Here is a 25,247-nt window from a genome sequence, read left to right on the forward strand (position 1 = left end):
TGGTATACAACTGTTCCGCCCCTGTCATCGTTCAGGTACAAAGCTGTTCCGCAGATTTAACGCCTGACTTGGGCAGCCCTTACCGGGGGAGCTGTAGAGGATATTCCCACTTAGATCCACAGATCGAATCAATCGATTACTTAAGCTGGGATCGTTGCCATCAAAAATATCAGACACAATTTGGTTTAAACCGACTAAAGAAGCGGATCATTTTGTGCGTGGGAATTTGACAGCGTAGAAATCAGCAGCAATCTTTACCTGCTGAGGTATGTATAACATCGACTAATGTCTCTAGTGACTTGATAGAATAACAACTACATTATAACGCTACTAATGCTATTTAAAAGTTAGGTTACGACCTGGGTAACTCTACTGCAGCTAGTCTAGATTTAGGATAAAAACCACTATGTTACTGTACAGCAGCTAGTTAAAATTTAAAAAAGAATAGTGTAATTTGTTTGGTCTTTAGTAATAACTAGACTACCCGTTATCTAGTTAGATAACTGTGGGTTTCGGGGGGTCATCCATAAATGACATCACGTCTGCCAGCACTTATCATCCCAAAATAACCAGACCCCACATTCAAAAAGACGTTTTTTATATTTTAAAACTCTACTAAACTCTACTTCACCTGCCCAGTGCCCCGCCAAGTCTCAGACATGTTTGCATTTAAAAAAAAAAAAGATTTCGGCCGAGCATGGCTCTGACCACACTATCCTTTCATATGCTGAGAACATAGAAACAGGTGAACTTTACTTCACCTGCCCTATGCCTGGCGAGGTCCTGATAGTCAACCTTATCATTCACATACAGGCATAAAGAAAAAATAATTGAACATTATTGTAAATTTTTTTTAACTATTACTATAGTCAATGTTCTAAACTTTTATAATAAATGTGGTTAATCTACCTATAAATATATCAATAAATTAATTAACGGCTTTAAATTAGTTAGTAATTAACAGTGTGTTCAAGAAAGAACATTATTTACCACCCAAAATCCTATTTTACAGCTCTACACATAACGCAGATTCTCCCCAATAACAAATAAAAAAAAAACAAACAAACAAAAAAATGAGTTATCAAACGTCACTATTCAGTCAAAATTAAGCCATTGTTATAAAACTTTTTAAAAAATGTGGTTAATCTACCTATGAATAAATCAATAAATTAATTAACGTCTTTAAATAAATGTGTGATTAACAGTCTGTCTGCAATAAAAAATTGTTCTCTACCTACATACTATTTTACAGCCCCCCATATTGAGCAGTTTCCTTACAGTGCGAAATCAGACAAACAAATAAATATTCAAACATGTAAACAAAGTTGAGTTTTAGTAGTATATAGACTAGGATAAGATTAAGAACTACTGTATAACATCCTACTATCCCAGTACGTTATAAGATTAAAGTTTAAAGAAACAAAACAGAGAGTGTCAATTTGTTTTTAAATCAATATCTTGTTTTGTGAATTTTATTGTACAATCTATCTGGATCGAACCCCACTAAAACGTAAAAAAAAAAAAATAACAAGTTGAGTAGACTATTCCAATCTGGGACATCCAGTCTATAAAAACAAACGCACATTCGCCAAGACGCCAGCCCTAATGTTTAATCAATACGAACGTTTCGCACGACTACACTCCGTATAGACAATGGGGGAGTTCCATCCACCGCCAAACTATTTCTTCAGGAAATGGCCGATCGTTTTGTCTGAAGAAAAATCAATAACCAGCAGAGATTTCTTTAGTTATACTTGGCAGGGTGGGACATGATTGAAGTGTGGATAAACAAAGATAGACCACTCAATACATCAATGGCTGAAATAGGAGACTAAATCTAAAACAATGACTGAAATAGTTGACTAAATTTAAAACAATGGCTGAAATAGTTGACTAAATTTAAAACAATGGCTGAAATAGTAGACTAAATTTAAAACAATGGCTGAAATAGGAGACTAAATCTAAAATAATTGCTGAAATAGTTGACTAAATCTAAAACAATGACTGAAATAGTTGACTAAATTTAAAACAATGACTGAAATAGTTGACTAAATTTAAAACAATGACTGAAATTTTAAACACACGACTTCGTCCTCTTTACTCAATGTGGACTAATTCTTTAACAAAAATATATTAAATCAAACATAATATGTGTTTAAATTAATTTAATTACATTTTTAGCGCAATTTCCATACGGACAATTGCGATTATTAACTCGTCATTTCTGGTTGTGTGTCCGATGTATGCATGTAGTATGGATGTGTGTCCGCAGCTTTAAGTCGTATCTCCTCCTCAACGAAGCAATATCGAGGACTAGTTCCAAAAGCAAATATGTTAAGCAAGTTCCGAAGATGGACATAGGACAAAAAATTCCCGGAATTCCTTCCTGGATTTCCCGGAAAAGCCAAAAAACCTCGAACCAATGCAGTTTTTGCTCCATATCTCGGCAACCAGACCACTTAGCGACTTGAAACATTTACCAATCGATTCCTGCCATAATTTAGAACAATATTGCCGAAAAAAGTTTTCAAAAATATCCTCTCGTTCGGTCACAAATTTAAAAAAAAAATTATTTAAACTGACCATCTTGTAGGCCTGGGATGATATTTTAAACTGAGCATCGTGTAGGCCTACTCGTTAAAATAAAACTATTTCCGTTGATATTTTCTATTACCCCCTACACGTCCGCATATTTTTAAAAATCTCGTTAATAAATATTTTTTCTATTTTGTTTTGAATTATTAAAATTACTTGTGTTGCATTATTTATTTGCTGAATATATGATTTATCTGGATTTAAAATTGTTATGGATAACATAAGGAAATTGCGCTTAAATTGTCACTAGACTTTTTATTAACTTGTTTTAACAGGAAAGATATCCGGTGCCATTTCTTCTACAACAATTATTCTTTTTTTGGAGCTGTTGTACTAAGTTTTAAGAAGTTTACAGTAAACTTCAGACGTTTCTAATTGGAAATGGAATAAACGCCATCTATCTGTGCACTAGTGTGACCCACCATGGCCAGCGACTGCAGGGGCGGCACCCTGCTAAACTCCCTCAAGTCGTGGCTGCCAGAGTACACCGCCCAGCGGATGCTACCCCCTGTCTACCCAGGACGGGCCCCGGTCTACAGTGCCAGTCTGGGCCACCCCCAACGGATGCTACCCCCAGTCTACCCAGGACGGGCCCCGGTCTACAGTGCCAGACTGGGCCAACCCCAACGAATCCGCCGGAGTGACAGCAGCGAGTCCATCAGCACCGAGCTCTCGCTGTTCAGCTGCTCCACCTACGGTCACAAGTCTGGTCCTCAACCACATACCAGCAGGCAGCGCCGGCAGAAGGCGAGAGTAAAGACGGCGGATGTAAAGACGGCAGATGTAAAGACGGCGGATGTAAAGACAGCGGATGTAAAGACAGCGAGACCCGCCGAGCCCAGCTTGTGGGTGCAGCTAGCCAGCAGACGTAGGGGCGCCCTAGACAAGATGCTCAAGATGGACGCCGTCAACGCCCAGCTGGAGACTGAGAGCGAAATCTTCCAGTGTTTGGCCGAGGACGAGAAGCAACTGGTCATCAAGGCTGCTGCCCGCAAACTTCAGGTGATGGGGCGGGTAGGGGGGAGGAGAAACAGTGAGCCGAGTCAAGGGCAGATCACTCGCATTCACATTCGTAGACCCACGTCAGCAGACACTCACTCACAAATCACGGTGAATTTGACTGAATTCAGAAGTCAACTTGCATCACTTCGTGAAAATCAACTTCGAAAATCTACATCTAGAACTAGATCTAACGTGAAACCAAATGGAGGCTCTAACTCCGCATCACTCACACGTGTTCAATCGCAACATTCCAACAAAGCTACACACCTGACGACACAGTCCGACACAGTAACACACCTGACGACACAGTCCGACACAGTAACACACCACGAATCTACGGCTGTGTGGAACCAAGATTTCCAAGATTTTAATTTTGATTCAAAAAAAGAATTTACTTCCAAGGTCCGAAACAATATTCACAAGAGAACTCTAGCGCTTACTCGAGTCACCGGCCATGGCGACTACAACAGACTGCGAGCCTTCGCCCACGCGAGAGATGAGGACCCTCACGCAATCAAACAAGACTACACACGGGTCGTCCGGTTTCCCTACCGGATGAGGATTTCCCCACAGCTGAGTGACGTCATTAAAGTCGACATTATGACGCGGATGGGGAGACCGAGGTATCACGAGATTCGCATCCGTGACCTTGAACTGTGGAACCAAGGCCATCTCCTTGACCGTTCCCATAGAAACCTGAAAGTCTTCAATTGGTTACAGAGTCTCCAGGAGGGTGAGTTGGACCTGAGTGGAACACAGACGACCATTGATGACTCACCACACGACGTCAGCTTGCTCAGTGTAAACGTGGAGTCAGTGGATGAGCCAAGATCAACATCATTAGCGCCAAGGTCAACATCACTAGCGCCAAGGTCAACATCAGCTAGCGCCTAGGTCATCATCAGCTAGACCACTGGACAAGGTCCACATCTAGACCACTGGACAAGGTCCACATCAGCTAGACCACTGGACAAGGTCCACATCAGCTAGATCACTGGACAAGGTCCACATCAGCTAGACCACTGGACAAGGTCCACATCAGCTAGATCACTGGACAAGGTCCACATCAGCTAGATCACTGGACAAGGTCCACATCAGCTAGACCACTGGACAATGTCCACATCAGCTAGATCACTGGACAAGGTCCACATCAGCTAGACCACTGGACAAGGTCCACATCAGCTAGACCACTGGACAAGGTCCACATCACTAGCGCCTAGGTCATCATCAGCTAGACCACTGGACAAGGTCCACATCACTAGCGCCTAGGTCATCATCAGCTAGACCACTGGACAAGGTCCACATCACGAGGTCAACAACAGCTAGACCACTGGACAAGGTCCACATCACTAGCACCTAGGTCCACAACAGCTAGACCACTGGACAAGGTCCACATCACTAGCACCTAGGTCCACATCAGCTAGACCACTGGACAAGGTCCACATCACTAGCGCCTAGGTCATCATCAGCTAGACCACTGGACAAGGTCCACATCACTAGCGCCTAGGTCATCATCAGCTAGACCACTGGACAAGGTCCACATCACGAGGTCAACAACAGCTAGACCACTGGACAAGGTCCACATCACTAGCACCTAGGTCCACAACAGCTAGACCACTGGACAAGGTCCACATCACTAGCACCTAGGTCCACATCAGCTAGACCACTGGACAAGGTCCACATCACTAGCGCCTAGGTCATCATCAGCTAGACCACTGGACAAGGTCCACATCACTAGCGCCTAGGTCATCATCAGCTAGACCACTGGACAAGGTCCACATCACGAGGTCAACAACAGCTAGACCACTGGACAAGGTCCACATCACTAGCACCTAGGTCCACAACAGCTAGACCACTGGACAAGGTCCACATCACTAGCACCTAGGTCCACATCAGCTAGACCACTGGACAAGGTCCACATCACTAGCACCTAGGTCCACATCAGCTAGACCACTGGACAAGGTCCACATCACTAGCACCTAGGTCCACAACAGCTAGACCACTGGACAAGGTCCACATCACTAGCACCTAGGTCCACATCAGCTAGACCACTGGACAAAGGCCACATCAGTGGAGGTGTGTGGAGGGGGTGGGGGTGGCTAAGGCATCAATACATCTTTTCCATGTTTGTGATTAAGATTTTGAAGGAGTAATTTCCAATCAACATTTTAATTTGCTATGTTAATATTTAATTAAGGCGTATGAACTACGGGCTAAATTATTTGTGTGCATTTATTAAATCAGACAATCTCTCGTGTTCAGCATTTATGAAGTAAACTAACAAAACTTCCAGACCATCATTTTATTCAAATAATTCAAGTAAACAAATAAAACTTCCAGACCATTATTTATTAAAGTAAACAAATAAAACTTCCAGACCATTATTTATTAAAGTAAACAAAACCTACACCATCATTCTAGACAAATTATAGATCTACAAGTAAACAAAGCTTACAGACCATCATTTATTCAAGTAAACAAACAAAATTTCTAGATAAAATGACTTTATTCCTGAACAAACAAAACAAGACACCAGATATCAAGTTTGATGGTTGATATAAATAAATTTATTGAACCAGATTTTAATAAAATGGATGAAATAACATGACGTAACTTTATAAACCCCAGTTAGTCAGAAAGTGCAAGTAACAGCCCAGCCATATTGTACACATACAGGCAACCAAATAAATTATAAATATACCGTCAGTAGACGAAATAAACAACGTGCTTGTTGTGGTTAGAGGCAATCTATATAATACTATATTTATCTTCTAGATCTATGTTTTTAGAATTTCTAAAGTTTCTGTTGGACTGATTTTTACAAATAATAAATTATGAAGTTTGGATCAAGAAGGGGTAATCTATCGTTTTGGGTACGTAAAATCGCCCGCGGCTATTTATGTACGAAAACGTTACCTCATTGTCAAGGCTTTAATAGAAGTATATTGTCATACTTTTGTGTCAAATATTATAGATAAATGAATAATAAACCTAAATCAATGGCTAAATATATCGATATAGGCCAGAAATTAACTTTAAACAGCAGTGTCTAAGAGCAAGATTTGCTATATAAACAGAAGCCATTTGTAAAATAGAGTGGCTTCCACCTGAATCTGGCGCTAAAGCTTATAAAAATAAAACTTAGACAAGATGGCTGCTATAGTAAATGAGCATGGTTGCATCTGTTGGAAACATCGCTAGTCTTCATTTATTACGGAAAAGTTTTAATTCAATTGTTTAAAAACAGGTACATAAATGAATCAAGGAAACATTTTTGAATTTTTAAAACATAAATCCTCCTCAAAATGTGAAATAATTATTAAAATTTAAGGAGTCACCTGTTTTTCACATTACAAATCGCGGGCGATTTTACGTACCCAAAACGATAGATTACCCAAGAAGGTTACTTTTAGAGATCAGTGTTTCTTCCAGACTTTTTTCTCCGAGGGGGGGGGGGGGACACTGTTAAAAGTATATATTTTGTATATAAATTATATAAATTCCATTTCGTTCAGGGGGCGGTAGAAGAGATGCCTGGAAGAAACTCTGTTAGAGATTTTCCTTAATACTTAATTTGTAGCATACATAATTAAAAAAAAACAAACTATGCTTTATTAATATTGATCAGAATCAGGTTTTTGATTAGTCTAAGAAAATAATGAATTTTATGAGACCACATATTAAGACTTTCAAGTGAATTAATGAAATAAGCATCTTTTGCCATATAGATTCTACATTTTCTCTAGATCTAGATCTAGGCGTTTCTGTTTTTAACTCAGATATTTTTAATGGTACAGGAAATAAACATACACTGTTTATTTCCTGAGAAGCCTTTTTGTTTTTAGAAAAATAAGCTGGTCACTTATTTTGTCTACCGTTGACTAAAATAACACTACCAATATAAAGATTTAAAAAAATAGATTAGATCTAGATCTATATAGGCATAAATTAGTATTGACATAAATCATCATAATTTTTACAATAAAATTTATAAACAAAAATAAAATTGAGCTAGAACAAACAGAGAAAACAAAGCTTGTAGATCTAGAAACAGAACAAAAAATACATTAAAAATAGCCGGCTAGAACAAAACAAAATGCTGATCTAGAACAAACACATATTAGATCTAGACTTGAACTAGACAACAATGTAATAGCCCAAAAAAGTAAAAAAAAACTACATTGAGACAGCCGTACAGTGCAACACAAACTGCAGGCCTTTAGGTTCTTACATCAAGCTTTAAGCTAGGGGCAGTAAGAAAGATAATTTCAATGCTATCAATCATTCAACAGACTGCTATCACGAATGAGATATCATCCTCCTTCAAATGCATAACATGACACAAAATTCAACAAGTACAATAAAATAATTTCTTGGAACTTGTCAGATAAATTAAATTCAATCTTTCACAATTTTTTTTACCAACAAATACATTCTTTAAAAAGTTGAAAAGGAATGATTCATATTAAGTTTTTAAGGAGTATTGTAAACTTTGTAATGGAAGTTTACAAAGATTGTTTTATACAGTAAGAAATATTAAATGGGATGTAAGTAAGTTGAAAGAATAAATTAATTGTTAATTAGTAAGCATTTAATGAAGAATTCTAAATTAGTAAGTAGGCTATTTAATAAGTCTTCTAGACTCCCCAGTAATCTTGAAGACAGACATAATTTAAAATACTTTATTTAACCTAAAACGCTGTGGACTTTGAAAAAAGTATTTTGTAAGAAAATATATTCTTTTAATAATGTGAACATTGTTTTTTTAAAGGCACAGTGAAAGCAAAGAAAAATTTGGTTTTTATTTCCGGTCCACTTTTATTACATAAGTAAGTTGGATGATTTGTGGCATTCAACAGATAGTTGAACAAATTGTTGAATATCTGACAGTTTGTGACATGCAACAAATGATTATTTGGGGCCTCCAAAAGTTTACATTGAGTTCTCAGGTTGGTGTTTGATATGGTTATCACTTGACATGTACAGTAATCAAAGAATGAAAGATAGAGGTAGAAAAAAAGGTTGCGCTAAATGACAAAACCAACAGAGACCATGAGGAGAAGTGTGAAAAATGTCAGAGATAATTCGCCTCATACAGCTGTAGGCCTATAAACTCATACAAATATTTTTCTAATTAAGTCTAAAAACATTAAACATTTTTTACATTAATAAAAGCACCTACTTATTTGCTAATTTGTGTGGATATTTTGAAAATTATTTGTTGCTTTTTAAATTGTTTAAAATTCTGGATGTAATGTAAATTTTTAGACAACTAGATCATACCTTGCTATATCAACATGGCCTACTAAAGTAGAGCCTCTTATACTTATAGTCAAAAATGCGAGTCAAGTTCAACAATTTTCCCTGTTTTGCTTGATAAGTCACCTGAGAGCTAGGCTCTCATGTGCACAATACAGTCACAACAACATTCAAGTTATGGGGGTCATGTACAAACAGGGGACACAAACCACTATTGCGCAATAAGTTTTTCTTGGTCCCATACAAATCACATTAATTAAGAAATTGAAGTAATACTGAGCAAATAAAAATATTTCACAACACAATTTTGTGCCTGGTTGAGAAAAAATAACTGATTTTTCGTCAGGAATTTAATCAGCAGTCAAATATTTTATAATTAAAAATCACAATTTTGGTCCATTACCGTAAGAACATTAAAAAGTTAGAGCATTGATGCTAATTACAAAATACTGGGACTATCTGTTAAGTGTATATGGCTGCCTTCTCTTGCAAACGAAAAAATTCGAACTTAGTAAAGAATTTTTTAATGTATTGCTTTATAATGGTTTTCAGTATTTGAGCTCATTCATGCATTTGTAAATAAGTTTTTGGTTAAGCAAAACAATTTCTAGCTAGAAATGGGAATGTGGCATGTCATATTTTAGTCCATTCTCTCATCAGCTGACAATCACATGACCTTCTTCTGTGAAGCGATTGGATAACTTGTCACAAAAAGTTCATTTGTATTTCATTCGGAAAAGGAGATTGTCAATAAACACTCAATTCTGGTATCCAGGATTCCACAGTGTTAAAAAATATAATTCGATAATTATAAGTAATGTTTAATTCATAAGTATGTTCATTCCCAAAACCCAAATATTATACAAATGACAAAAATAAAATTAAAGCTCCCAAGGGTTAGAAAAAATATTAGATTCGCATTAAAAATGGTTTACATGACAGTCCACAGAGAATCATGTTAAAGATGGTTTACTAGACAGTCCACAGAGAATCATGTTAAAGGTAGTTTACAAGACAGTTGAAAACAAACACTTGCAATGTTCATGTGTAAAATGGTAAACTGATCACTAGAAACTTATCACTAAGAACTTATCACTACAAACATTATGCATGTTCATCCTCATTCTTCAACATTGTAAACAAATGTAAATGAGATAAATATTGAAGTGAGCTGGAACAGAGTCTAGCAGTTAGAAATAATTTAGTAGTCACTGTGGCATTCTGATGGGTGGAAGTAGCCAAAGACATTGAGCTCATACATGGCAGCTAGCAGGGTGTAGGCTATGTAGATGATCATGAAAATTATACTGATGCGCTTGTCCAGAGTCCACTTGTTGAGATGAATTCCAAAGATGAGAAGCGCTACAGTTGATAACAGTGTGATTGATGCATATACAAGTCCTGAAATATTTTATAGTCTTAATGAGGATCAATGTCGATCATAAAGCTTATTTTTATTCTTCTAGAAAGTTCTTCCTCTTGTTAGTTTTTATTTTATTTTCACACTAAGTCATGTCCCCTGGCTTTTGGTGTACTGAGTTGTTTCCTCTGATATAAAAACTGGGTTGTGTCCCCTGCCAACACTTACATATGGTTTTTGTCTGTGATTTTCTAATTTTACATTTATTATTATGTTATATTCCCTGTTTTTACTTTCACTGTTGTCTATGCTTAATTATTCCATTCTATCGAGATGTACCCATTTAGTTTTTATTTTAAAATTTTACTTCTCAATATATTTAAAGTGTTGCCTTTAATATGTAATGAGCCTGCAATATGATACAAATTCTTCATCCCACAACTCTTACCTTCACTGTACACCTGCACTGTGCTACCTGGGTCAAGTACACTGGTCTGCAGAAACCAGGGAATTCCCAGACAAACCAAGATGTCAAACACGTTACTGCCCACAGCATTAGACACTGCCATGTCACCCAGACCTAGAGAGACAAACTTCAAAGTTACTAGACACAGCGTTAGACACAGCATTAGACGCAGCATTAGACAGCATTAGACACAGCATTAGACACAGCATTAGACACAGCATTAGACAGCATTAGACACAGCGTTAGACACAGCATTAGACACAGCATTAGACACAGCATTAGACACAGCGTTAGACACAGCGTTAGACACGGCATTAGACACAGCATTAGACACAGCATTAGACACAGCATTAGACACAGCGTTAGGCCCACCCCCCCCTGTACCGTTATTACACTACACTAAACACAATATTAGACCCCCACACCTTTAACCCCCCCTCTCCACACACGCCATTAGACTGTCCATATGATATCCCAATCAAATGATAAAAGATTTGGCTGACTAAGTTAAACTCACCATCCTTGATGACTAAAACACTGGCCACGACGTCAGGTAAACTCACACCAAACGCTACAAAAGTCAGGCTCATCACACTGTCTGGGATGCTGATTGTGAACCCTGAAACATCATGGGACAAATGGTCAAGTCTGAAACATCATGGGACAAATGGTCAAGTCTGAAACATCATGGGACAAATGGTCAAGTCTAAAATATCATGGGACAAATGGTCAAGTCTGAAACATCATGGGACAAATGGTCAAGTCTAAAATATCATGGGACAAATGGTCAAGTCTGAAACATCATGGGACAAATGGTCAAGTCTAAAACATCATGGGACAAATGGTCAAGTCTGAAACATCATGGGACAAATGGTCAAGTCTGAAACATCATGGGACAAATGGTCAAGTCTGAAACATTATAGAGCAGATTGTAAAGTCAAAAACATAATCTCAAATATCAAGTGTAAAATATTCTTACACTAATACTAAAACATTCTAAAAATGTACCTATAACTGAATTGTGGTAACCTACAAATGTACCTGTGATTGTGATGATCACCTAAAACTACCTATGAATGTGATCCCCTAAAACCTACCTATGATTGTGATCCCCTAAAACCTACCTATGATTGTGATCCCCTAAAACCTACCTATGATTGTGATCCCCTAAAACCTACCTATGATTGTGATCCCCTAAAACCTACCTATGATTGTGATCCCCTAAAACCTACCTATGATTGTGATCCCCTAAAACCTACCTATGATTGTGATCCCCTAAAACCTACCTATGATTGTGATCCCCTAAAACCTACCTATGATTGTGATCCCCTAAACCTACCTATGATTATGATCCCCTAAAACCTACCAATGATTGTGATCCCCTAAAACCTACCTATGATTGTGATCTCCTAAAACCTACCTATGATTGTGATCCCCTAAACCTACCTATGATTATGATCCCCTAAAACCTACCAATGATTGTGATCCCCTAAAACCTACCTATGATTGTGATCTCCTAAAACCTACCAATGATTGTGATCCCCTAAAACATATGATTGTGATCCCCTAAAACCTACCTATGATTGTGATCCCCTAAAACCTACCTATGATTGTGATCCCCTAAAACCTACCTATGATTGTGATCCCCTAAAACCTACCTATGATTGTGATCCCCTAAAACCTACCTATGATTGTGATCCCCTAAAACCTACCTATGATTGTGATCCCCTAAAACCTACCTATGATTGTGATCCCCTAAACCTACCTATGATTATGATCTCCTAAAACCTACCTATGATTGTGATCCCCTAAACCTACCTATGATTATGATCCCCTAAAACCTACCAATGATTGTGATCCCCTAAAACCTACCTATGATTGTGATCTCCTAAAACCTACCAATGATTGTGATCCCCTAAAACCTATGATTGTGATCCCCTAAAACCTACCTATGATTGTGATCCCCTAAAACCTACCTATGATTGTGATCCCCTAAAACCTACCAATGATTGTGATCCCCTAAAACCTACCTATGATTGTGATCCCCTAAAACCTACCTATGATTGTGATCCCCTAAAACCTACCAATGATTGTGATCCCCTAAAACCTATGATTGTGATCCCCTAAAACCTACCTATGATTGTGATCTCCTAAAACCTACCAATGATTGTGATCCCCTAAAACCTATGATTGTGATCCCCTAAAACCTACCTATGATTGTGATCCCCTAAAACCTACCTATGATTGTGATCCCCTAAAACCTACCTATGATTGTGATCCCCTAAACCTACCTATGATTATGATCTCCTAAAACCTACCTATGATTGTGATCCCCTAAACCTACCTATGATTATGATCCCCTAAAACCTACCAAAGATTGTGATCCCCTAAAACCTACCTATGATTGTGATCTCCTAAAACCTACCAATGATTGTGATCCCCTAAAACCTATGATTGTGATCCCCTAAAACCTACCTATGATTGTGATCCCCTAAAACCTACCTATGATTGTGATCCCCTAAAACCTACCAATGATTGTGATCCCCTAAAACCTACCTATGATTGTGATCCCCTAAAAACTACCTATGATTGTGATCCCCTAAAACCTACCAATGATTGTGATCCCCTAAAACCTATGATTGTGATCCCCTAAAACCTACCTATGATTGTGATCTCCTAAAACCTACCAATGATTGTGATCCCCTAAAACCTATGATTGTGATCCCCTAAAACCTACCTATGATTGTGATCCCCTAAAACCTACCTATGATTGTGATCCCCTAAAACCTACCAATGATTGTAATCATCCAGACCATGAGGAAAGAGAAGAAAGACAGCCAGACTAGGGACATGACGAATGTGACCAGGAACCATTTCCTCAGGGTTTCTTTCCTGCAGTCTGGCGTGGTGAAGTAGAGTAGAACTGAGATGGGGAGGGACACAATCCACAAGAGACGGGACCATTTCCCCGAGGGGATGTGCCATATAGACTCATCCGGAACAATCTTGTGGATCTCTGGAACAAAGGAAATTATTAGTAGACAGATGAATCAACAGATTCATAAGGTTGGGTTGTGTGAATTTAAGCTCATTCAGAAAAAATAATAGGACAAAGTAGGTCTTGTTGGGTAGCTAGACTTATTTATTTATATTTATTCATCTCCATTATAGGGTTAGTATAAATCATAGTTTGAAGGATAAAGTTATTGCATGGGCTAAATTCGTAGGGATTAAAAATTGTGTGGCTTTATGTTAATGAAAATATGATATACGAATTACTGACAAATATAAGATTGACCAGTGGTGACCGAGTTAAACTGAGCAGCAAAAAATATTTCAGTGTGTAGACCAGTTGAACTGAGCAGTAAAAAAATATGTCGGTGTGTAGTCCAGTAGAACAGCAGTAAAAAATGTCAGTTGGAGTGTAGTCCAGTAGAACAGCAGTAAAAAAATATGTCGGTGTGTAGTCCAGTAGAACTGACCTGTGGCTGACTCATCTGCTGAACTGCTGGAGTCCAAAGACGCCGAGCTGCCATCTTTGCCCATTATAACCCGGGTCGTCTCTGTGGGACCTTTATTTAAAAATACATCTGTTGAAATATTGATTCCATTGGTTGCTGAATCAATCACACAACCTAAAAACATGCCTAGGTTTTAAAACTATGATTGGACGAGAAAAGACCTTCAGGTGTCCGAGGCTCGCCATTCTGCATCTTCTCATAGTGGACGACAACCTGGTCAGGTACGGAGCTGGCCTCCCGGGGGCAGCACCAGAACTTGGGCACCCAGTACCTCTCCAGCCGTTGGTTGAAGAACATGAACAGGATGTACAGGGCATAGAGCACCAGGAATATCACGGACTCGTACCTGCAAGTTAAAAACTTTCAGTCAAACACCAGAGATAGGACGTCAAACACCAGGACGTCAAACACCAGAGACAGGACGTCTACACACCAGAGACAGGACGTCTACACACCAGAGACAGGACGTCTACACACCAGAGACAGGACGTCAAACACCAGAGACAGGACGTCAAACACCAGGACGTCAAACACCAGAGACAGGACGTCAAACACCAGGACGTCAAACACCAGAGACAGGACGTCAAACACCAGGACGTCAAACACCAGAGACAGGACGTCAAACACCAGGACGTCAAACACCAGAGACAGGACATCAAACACAAGGACGTCAAACACCAGAGACAGGACGTCAAACACCAGAGACAGGACGTCAAACACCAGAGACAGGACGTCAAACACCAGAGACAGGACGTCAAACACCAGAGACAGGACGTCAAACACCAGAGACAGGACGTCTACACACCAGAGACAGGACGTCAAACACCAGAGACAGGACGTCTACACACCAGAGACAGGACGTCTACATACCAGAGACAGGACGTCAAACACCAGAGACAGGACGTCAAACACCAGAGACAGGACAAACACCAGAGACAGGACGTCAAACACCAGGACGTCAAACACCAGAGACAGGACGTCAAACACCAGGACGTCAAACACCAGAGACAGGACATCAAACACAAGGACGTCAAACACCAGAGACAGGACGTCAAACACCAGAGACAGGACGTCAAACACCAGAGACAGGACGTCAAACACCAGAGACAGTTCGTCAAACACCAGAGACAGTTCGTCAAACACCAGGACGTCAAACACCAGAGACATGACGTCAAACACGAGAGACAGTTCGTCAAACACCATATATATGACGTCAAACACCAGAGACAGGACGTCAGACACGAGAGACAGGACGTCAAACACCAGAGACAGGACGTCAAACACGAGAGACAGGACGTCAAACACGAGAGACAGGACGTCAAACACCAGAGACAGGACGTCAAACACCAGAGACAGGACGTCAAACACGAGAGACAGGACGTCAAACACCAGAGACAGGACGTCAAACACCATAGACATGACGTCAAACACCAGAGACAGGACGTCAAACACCAGAGACAGGACGTCAAACACCAGAGACAAGACGTCAAACACCATAGACATGACGTCAAACACCAGAGACAGTTCGTCAAACACCAGGATGTCAAACACCAGAGACAGGACGTCAAACACCAGAGACAGGACGTCAAACACCAGGACGTCAAACACCAGGACGTCAAACACCAGAGACAGGACGTCAAACACCAGGACGTCAAACACCAGAGACAGGACGTCAAACACCAGAGACATGACGTCAAACACCAGAGACAGGGCTTTAAAACCAGCGACAGTACGTCAAACACCATAGACAGAAAATATTTGATACTTTACAGTTGGCCAAATTTATGCCTCACTGCAGTCTTAATGTAGAATAGTTACACAACAGATGGTGCACTATACAAGTCTAACAAGTTGCGTTTAACAACTTAGTCCATCTATAGAAGTCTTGAGTCTAACAAGTTGCATCTAAGGACCCGAACAGTCTTACCATGTTATAACTTCTAACAGTCTCACCATGTTATAACAGTCTCACCATGTTATAACTTATAACAGTCTCACCATGTTATAACTTATAACAGTCTCACCATGTTATAACAGTCTCACCATGTTATAACAGTCTCACCATGTTATAACAGTCTCACCATGTTATAACAGTCTAACCATGTTGTAACAGTCTCACCATGTTATAACTTATAACAGTCTCACCATGTTATAACTTCTAACAGTCTCACCATGTTATAACAGTCTCACCATGTTATAACGTATAACAGTCTCACCATGTTATAACAGTCTCACCATGTTATAACTTCTAACAGTCTCACCATGTTATAACGTATAACAGTCTCACCATGTTATAACAGTCTCACCATGTTATAACTTCTAACAGTCTCACCATGTTATAACGTATAACAGTCTCACCATGTTATAACAGTCTCACCATGTTATAACGTATAACAGTCTCACCATGTTATAACAGTCTCACCATGTTATAACTTCTAACAGTCTCACCATGTTATAACTTCTAACAGTCTCACCATGTTATAACTTCTAATAGACTCACCATGTTATAACTTCTAACAGTCTCACCATGTTATAACTTCTAACAGTCTCACCATGTTATAACTTCTAACAGTCTCACCATGTTATAACTTCTAACAGTCTCACCATGTTATAACTTCTAACAGTCTCACCATGTTATAACTTCTAACAGTCTCACCATGTTATAACTTATAACAGTCTCACCATGTTATAACTTCTAACAGTCTCACCATGTTATAACTTATAACAGTCTCACCATGTTATAACTTATAACAGTCTCACCATGTTATAACAGTCTCACCATGTTATAACAGTCTCACCATGTTATAACAGTCTCACCATGTTATAACAGTCTCACCATGTTATAACTTATAACAGTCTCACCATGTTATAACGTATAACAGTCTCACCATGTTATAACAGTCTCACCATGTTATAACTTCTAACAGTCTCACCATGTTATAACGTATAACAGTCTCACCATGTTATAACAGTCTCACCATGTTATAACTTCTAACAGTCTCACCATGTTATAACGTATAACAGTCTCACCATGTTATAACAGTCTCACCATGTTATAACGTATAACAGTCTCACCATGTTATAACAGTCTCACCATGTTATAACTTCTAACAGTCTCACCATGTTATAACTTCTAACAGTCTCACCATGTTATAACTTCTAATAGTCTCACCATGTTATAACTTCTAACAGTCTCACCATGTTATAACTTCTAACAGTATCACCATGTTATAACTTCTAACAGTCTCACCATGTTATAACTTCTAACAGTCTCACCATGTTATAACTTCTAACAGTCTCACCATGTTATAACTTCTAACAGTCTCACCATGTTATAACTTCTTACAGTCACACCATGTTATAACTTATAACAGTCTCACCATGTTATAACTTCTAACAGTCTCACCATGTTATAACTTATAACAGTCTCACCATGTTATAACTTATAACAGTCTCACCATGTTATAACAGTCTCACCATGTTATAACAGTCTCACCATGTTATAACAGTCTCACCATGTTATAACAGTCTCACCATGTTATAACTTATAACAGTCTCACCATGTTATAACTTATAACAGTCTCACCATGTTATAACAGTCTCACCATGTTATAACAGTCTCACCATGTTATAACAGTCTCACCATGTTGTAACAGTCTCACCATGTTATAACTTATAACAGTCTCACCATGTTATAACTTCTAACAGTCTCACCATGTTATAACAGTCTCACCATATTATAACGTATAACAGTCTCACCATGTTATAACAGTCTCACCATGTTATAACTTCTAACAGTCTCACCATGTTATAACGTATAACAGTCTCACCATGTTATAACAGTCTCACCATGTTATAACTTCTAACAGTCTCACCATGTTATAACGTATAACAGTCTCACCATGTTATAACAGTCTCACCATGTTATAACGTATAACAGTCTCACCATGTTATAACAGTCTCACCATGTTATAACTTCTAACAGTCTCACCATGTTATAACTTCTAACAGTCTCACCATGTTATAACTTCTAATAGTCTCACCATGTTATAACTTCTAACAGTCTCACCATGTTATAACTTCTAACAGTCTCACCATGTTATAACTTCTAACAGTCTCACCATGTTATAACTTATAACAGTCTCACCATGTTATAACTTCTTACAGTCACACCATGTTATAACTTATAACAGTCTCACCATGTTATAACTTCTAACAGTCTCACCATGTTATAACTTCTAACAGTCTCACCATGTTATAACTTATAACAGTCTCACCATGTTATAACAGTCTCACCATGTTATAACAGTCTCACCATGTTATAACAGTCTCACCATGTTATAACAGTCTCGCCATGTTATAACTTATAACAGTCTCACCATGTTATAACTTCTAACAGTCTCACCATGTTATAACAGTCTCACCATGTTATAACGTATAACAGTCTCATCATGTTATAACAGTCTCACCATGTTATAACTTCTAACAGTCTCACCATGTTATAACGTATAACAGTCTCACCATGTTATAACAGTCTCACCATGTTATAACTTCTAACAGTCTCACCATGTTATAACTTCTAACAGTCTCACCATGTTATAACAGTCTCACCATGTTATAACTTATAACAGTCTCACCATGTTATAACAGTCTCACCATGTTATAACGTATAACAGTCTCACCATGTTATAACAGTCTCACCATGTTATAACTTCTAACAGTCTCACCATGTTATAACGTATAACAGTCTCACCATGTTATAACAGTCTCACCATGTTATAACGTATAACAGTCTCACCATGTTATAACTTCTAACAGTCTCACCATGTTATAACTTATAACAGTCTCACCATGTTATAACAGTCTCACCATGTTATAACTTCTAACAGTCTCACCATGTTATAACTTATAACAGTCTCACCATGTTATAACTTATAACAGTCTCACCATGTTATAACTTCTAACAGTCTCACCATGTTATAACTTCTAACAGTCTCACCATGTTATAACTTCTAACAGTCTCACCATGTTATAACTTATAACAGTCTCACCATGTTATAACAGTCTCACCATGTCATAACTTCTAACAGTCTCACCATGTTATAAATTATAACAGTCTCACCATGTTATAACAGTCTCACCATGTTATAACTTCTAACAGTCTCACCATGTTATAACTTCTAACAGTCTCACCATGTTATAACTTATAACAGTCTCACCATGTTATAACAGTCTCACCATGTCATAACTTCTAACAGTCTCACCATGTTATAAATTGTAACAGTCTCACCATGTTATAACAGTCTCAACATGTTATAACTTCTAACAGTCTCACCATGTTATAACTTATAACAGTCTCACCATGTTATAACGTATAACAGTCTCACCATGTTATAACAGTCCCACCATGTTATAACTTATAACAGTCTCACCATGTTATAACAGTCTCACCATGTTATAACTTCTAACAGTCTCACCATGTTATAACTTATAACAGTCTCACCATGTTATAACTTCTAACAGTCTCACCATGTTATAACTTCTAACAGTCTCACCATGTTATAACTTCTAACAGTCTCACCATGTTATAACTTATAACAGTCTCACCATGTTATAACAGTCTCACCATGTCATAACTTCTAACAGTCTCACCATGTTATAAATTATTACAGTCTCACCATGTTATAACAGTCTCACCATGTTATAACTTCTAACAGTCTCACCATGTTATAACTTCTAACAGTCTCACCATGTTATAACTTATAACAGTCTCACCATGTTATAACAGTCTCACCATGTCATAACTTCTAACAGTCTCACCATGTTATAAATTATAACAGTCTCACCATGTTATAACAGTCTCAACATGTTATAACTTCTAACAGTCTCACCATGTTATAACTTATAACAGTCTCACCATGTTATAACAGTCTCACCATGTTATAACTTCTAACAGTCTCACCATGTTATAACTTCTAACAGTCTCACCATGTTATAACTTATAACAGTCTCACCATGTTATAACTTCTTACAGTCACACCATGTTATAACTTATAACAGTCTCACCATGTTATAACTTCTAACAGTCTCACCATGTTATAACTTATAACAGTCTCACCATGTTATAACTTATAACAGTCTCACCATGTTATAACAGTCTCACCATGTTATAACAGTCTCACCATGTTATAACAGTCTCACCATGTTATAACAGTCTCACCATGTTATAACTTATAACAGTCTCACCATGTTATAACTTATAACAGTCTCACCATGTTATAACAGTCTCACCATGTTCTAACAGTCTCACCATGTTATAACAGTCTCACCATGTTGTAACAGTCTCACCATGTTATAACTTATAACAGTCTCACCATGTTATAACTTCTAACAGTCTCACCATGTTATAACAGTCTCACCATATTATAACGTATAACAGTCTCACCATGTTATAACAGTCTCACCATGTTATAACTTCTAACAGTCTCACCATGTTATAACGTATAACAGTCTCACCATGTTATAACAGTCTCACCATGTTATAACTTCTAACAGTCTCACCATGTTATAAATTATAACAGTCTCACCATGTTATAACAGTCTCAACATGTTATAACTTCTAACAGTCTCACCATGTTATAACTTATAACAGTCTCACCATGTTATAACGTATAACAGTCTCACCATGTTATAACAGTCCCACCATGTTATAACTTATAACAGTCTCACCATGTTATAACAGTCTCACCATGTTATAACTTCTAACAGTCTCACCATGTTATAACTTATAACAGTCTCACCGTGTTATAACTTCTAACAGTCTCACCATGTTATAACTTCTAACAGTCTCACCATGTTATAACTTCTAACAGTCTCACCATGTTATAACTCATAACAGTCTCGCCATGTTATAACAGTCTCACCATGTCATAACTTCTAACAGTCTCACCATGTTATAAATTATAACAGTCTCACCATGTTATAACAGTCTCACCATGTTATAACTTCTAACAGTCTCACCATGTTATAACTTCTAACAGTCTCACCATGTTATAACTTATAACAGTCTCACCATGTTATAACAGTCTCACCATGTCATAACTTCTAACAGTCTCACCATGTTATAAATTATAACAGTCTCACCATGTTATAACAGTCTCACCATGTTATAACTTCTAACAGTCTCACCATGTTATAACTTCTAACAGTCTCACCATGTTATAACTTATAACAGTCTCACCATGTTATAACTTCTTACAGTCACACCATGTTATAACTTATAACAGTCTCACCATGTTATAACTTCTAACAGTCTCACCATGTTATAACTTATAACAGTCTCACCATGTTATAACTTATAACAGTCTCACCATGTTATAACAGTCTCACCATGTTATAACAGTCTCACCATGTTATAACAGTCTCACCATGTTATAACAGTCTCACCATGTTATAACTTATAACAGTCTCACCATGTTATAACTTATAACAGTCTCACCATGTTATAACAGTCTCACCATGTTCTAACAGTCTCACCATGTTATAACAGTCTCACCATGTTGTAACAGTCTCACCATGTTATAACTTATAACAGTCTCACCATGTTATAACTTCTAACAGTCTCACCATGTTATAACAGTCTCACCATATTATAACGTATAACAGTCTCACCATGTTATAACAGTCTCACCATGTTATAACTTCTAACAGTCTCACCATGTTATAACGTATAACAGTCTCACCATGTTATAACAGTCTCACCATGTTATAACTTCTAACAGTCTCACCATGTTATAACGTATAACAGTCTCACCATGTTATAACAGTCTCACCATGTTATAACGTATAACAGTCTCACCATGTTATAACAGTCTCACCATGTTATAACTTCTAACAGTCTCACCATGTTATAACTTCTAACAGTCTCACCATGTTATAACTTCTAATAGTCTCACAATGTTATAACTTCTAACAGTCTCACCATGTTATAACTTCTAACAGTCTCACCATGTTATAACTTCTAACAGTCTCACCATGTTATAACTTCTAACAGTCTCACCATGTTATAACTTCTAACAGTCTCACCATGTTATAACTTATAACAGTCTCACCATGTTATAACTTCTAACAGTCTCACCATGTTATAACTTCTAACAGTCTCACCATGTTATAACTTCTAACAGTCTCACCATGTTATAACTTATAACAGTCTCACCATGTTATAACAGTCTCACCATGTCATAACTTCTAACAGTCTCACCATGTTATAAATTATAACAGTCTCACCATGTTATAACAGTCTCACCATGTTATAACTTCTAACAGTCTCACCATGTTATAACTTCTAACAGTCTCACCATGTTATAACTTATAACAGTCTCACCATGTTGTAACAGTCTCACCATGTTATAACTTATAACAGTCTCACCATGTTATAACTTCTAACAGTCTCACCATGTTATAACAGTCTCACCATATTATAACGTATAACAGTCTCACCATGTTATAACAGTCTCACCATGTTATAACTTCTAACAGTCTCACCATGTTATAACGTATAACAGTCTCACCATGTTATAACAGTCTCACCATGTTATAACTTCTAACAGTCTCACCATGTTATAACGTATAACAGTCTCACCATGTTATAACAGTCTCACCATGTTATAACGTATAACAGTCTCACCATGTTATAACAGTCTCACCATGTTATAACTTCTAACAGTCTCACCATGTTATAACTTCTAACAGTCTCACCATGTTATAACTTCTAATAGTCTCACAATGTTATAACTTCTAACAGTCTCACCATGTTATAACTTCTAACAGTCTCACCATGTTATAACTTCTAACAGTCTCACCATGTTATAACTTCTAACAGTCTCACCATGTTATAACTTCTAACAGTCTCACCATGTTATAACTTATAACAGTCTCACCATGTTATAACTTCTAACAGTCTCACCATGTTATAACTTCTAACAGTCTCACCATGTTATAACTTCTAACAGTCTCACCATGTTATAACTTATAACAGTCTCACCATGTTATAACAGTCTCACCATGTCATAACTTCTAACAGTCTCACCATGTTATAAATTATAACAGTCTCACCATGTTATAACAGTCTCACCATGTTATAACTTCTAACAGTCTCACCATGTTATAACTTCTAACAGTCTCACCATGTTATAACTTATAACAGTCTCACCATGTTATAACAGTCTCACCATGTTATAACTTCATCAGCAATGACCAGGATGAGAGCCACTATACTGATGAGGTAGGCGATACAATCTCTGACCAATGGCCACCAATTCAACTGGACAACCTACAATAGTAAAAATAATATAATTACAATCTCAATGTAGCATACATGTGTGTGGGGTCCCACACAGACCTGTCACACAAAGACCTACAGGCAAGACAGCAGATGTGTGATTTAGCTGTGTCAGCTGATGTGTGATTTAGCTGTGTCAACAGATGTTTGATTTAGCTGTGTCAGCTGATGTGTGATTTAGTTGTGTCAGCTGATGTGTGATTTAGCTGTGTCAGCTGATGTGTGATTTAGCTGTGTCAGCTGATGTGTGATTTAGCTGTGTCAACAGATGTGTGATTTAGCTGTGTCAGCTGATGTGTGATTTAGCTGTGTCAGCTGATGTGTGATTTAGCTGTGTCAGGAAATGTGTGATTTAGCTGTGTCAGCAGATGTGTGATTTAGCTGTGTCAACAGATGTGTGATTTAGCTGTGTCAACAGATGTTTGATTTAGCTGTGTCAACAGATGTGTGATTTAGCTGTGTCAGCTGATGTGTGATTTAGCTGTGTCAGCTGATGTGTGATTTAGCTGTGTCAACAGATGTGTGATTTAGCTGTGTCAGCTGATGTGTGATTTAGCTGTGTCAGCTGATGTGTGATTTAGCTGTGTCAGCTGATGTGTGATTTAGCTGTATCAGCTGATGTGTGATTTAGCTGTGTCAACAGATGTTTGATTTAGTTGTGTCAGCTGATGTGTGATTTAGCTGTGTTAAAAAGACGTTTGAATTAGCTGTGGTTTCTGTTGGACCATCAATGTTAACAACGTTTAGATTGACATCTCTAATACACTTGAATATTCGCTAATGGCTGAATACACTGAATATTCAACGCTGACGTACTAGAAGACACAACACAAAAAACTGCTTAGATATTCAGACCGCACGTTTGCGTGACAACGCTGCACTGTCTCAATGTTTTCTCCCCCAAAGATCAAGATTCAAATGATTTGGATTTTACTTTATTTGACAAAAGTTTCTCCTCCAAAGATCAAGATTCAAATGATTTGGATTTTACTTTATTTGACAAAAGTTTCTCCTCCAAAGATCAAGATTCAAATGATTTGGATTTTACTTTATTTGACAAAAGTTTCTCCTCCAAAGATCAAGATTCAAATGATTTGGATTTTACTTTATTTGACAAAAGTTTCTCCTCCAAAGATCAAGATTCAAATGATTTGGATTTTACTTTGACAAACGTTTCTCCTCCAAAGATCAAGATTCAAATGATTTGGATTTTACTTTATTTGACAAAAGTTTCTCCTCCAAAGATCAAGATTCAAATGATTTGGATTTTACTTTATTTGACAAAAGTTTCTCCTCCAAAGATCAAGATTCAAATGATTTGGATTTTACTTTATTTGACAAAAGTTTCTCCTCCAAAGATCAAGATTCAAATGATTTGGATTTTACTTTATTTGACAAAAGTTTCTCCTCCAAAGATCAAGATTCAAATGATTTGGATTTTACTTTATTTGACAAAAGTTTCTCCTCCAAAGATCAAGATTCAAATGATTTGGATTTTACTTTATTTGACAAAAGTTTCTCCTCCAAAGATCAAGATTCAAATGATTTGGATTTTACTTTATTTGACAAAAGTTTCTCCTCCAAAGATCAAGATTCAAATGATTTGGATTTTACTTTATTTGACAAAAGTTTCTCCTCCAAAGATCAAGATTCAAATGATTTGGATTTTACTTTATTTGACAAAAGTTTCTCCTCCAAAGATCA

The 25,247-nt window shown here is 37.6% G+C and overlaps 2 protein-coding genes across 3 annotated transcripts in view; one reads left to right on the forward strand and one right to left on the reverse strand.

The window, feature by feature from the left end:
- The first annotated feature begins 3,159 nt into the window (after positions 1 to 3,159).
- LOC131932190 (uncharacterized) lies at positions 3,160 to 4,605 on the forward strand. The gene has a single exon (XM_059289071.1). It carries the CDS (start codon positions 3,160 to 3,162, stop codon positions 4,489 to 4,491), a length of 1,332 nt encoding a protein of 443 aa, XP_059145054.1. The 3' UTR covers positions 4,492 to 4,605.
- A 1,326-nt stretch (positions 4,606 to 5,931) lies between these two features.
- The window catches only part of LOC131932056 (putative sodium/potassium/calcium exchanger CG1090), a 66,839-nt gene continuing 47,523 nt past the window's right edge, over positions 5,932 to 25,247 (reverse strand). The window contains exons 5-11 of one of the 2 annotated variants that reach the window (XM_059288933.1): positions 23,434 to 23,534; positions 14,365 to 14,549; positions 14,165 to 14,254; positions 13,474 to 13,698; positions 11,200 to 11,301; positions 10,665 to 10,796; positions 5,932 to 10,257 (exon numbers count right to left, since the gene is read on the reverse strand). In XM_059288933.1, coding sequence (XP_059144916.1) covers positions 10,058 to 10,257; positions 10,665 to 10,796; positions 11,200 to 11,301; positions 13,474 to 13,698; positions 14,165 to 14,254; positions 14,365 to 14,549; positions 23,434 to 23,534 — 1,035 coding nt within the window. In that variant the 3' untranslated portion in view covers positions 5,932 to 10,057. Of the gene's footprint in view, positions 10,258 to 10,664; positions 10,797 to 11,199; positions 11,302 to 13,473; positions 13,699 to 14,164; positions 14,273 to 14,364; positions 14,550 to 23,433; positions 23,535 to 25,247 lie in introns of both variants that reach the window. The other variant, XM_059288927.1, reaches the window with a different exon arrangement.

This window comes from Physella acuta, unplaced genomic scaffold, assembly GCF_028476545.2.
Source record: "Physella acuta isolate Inbredline_101_S28 unplaced genomic scaffold, ASM2847654v3 ptg000105l, whole genome shotgun sequence".
Lineage (NCBI taxonomy): Eukaryota > Metazoa > Mollusca > Gastropoda > Physidae > Physella > Physella acuta.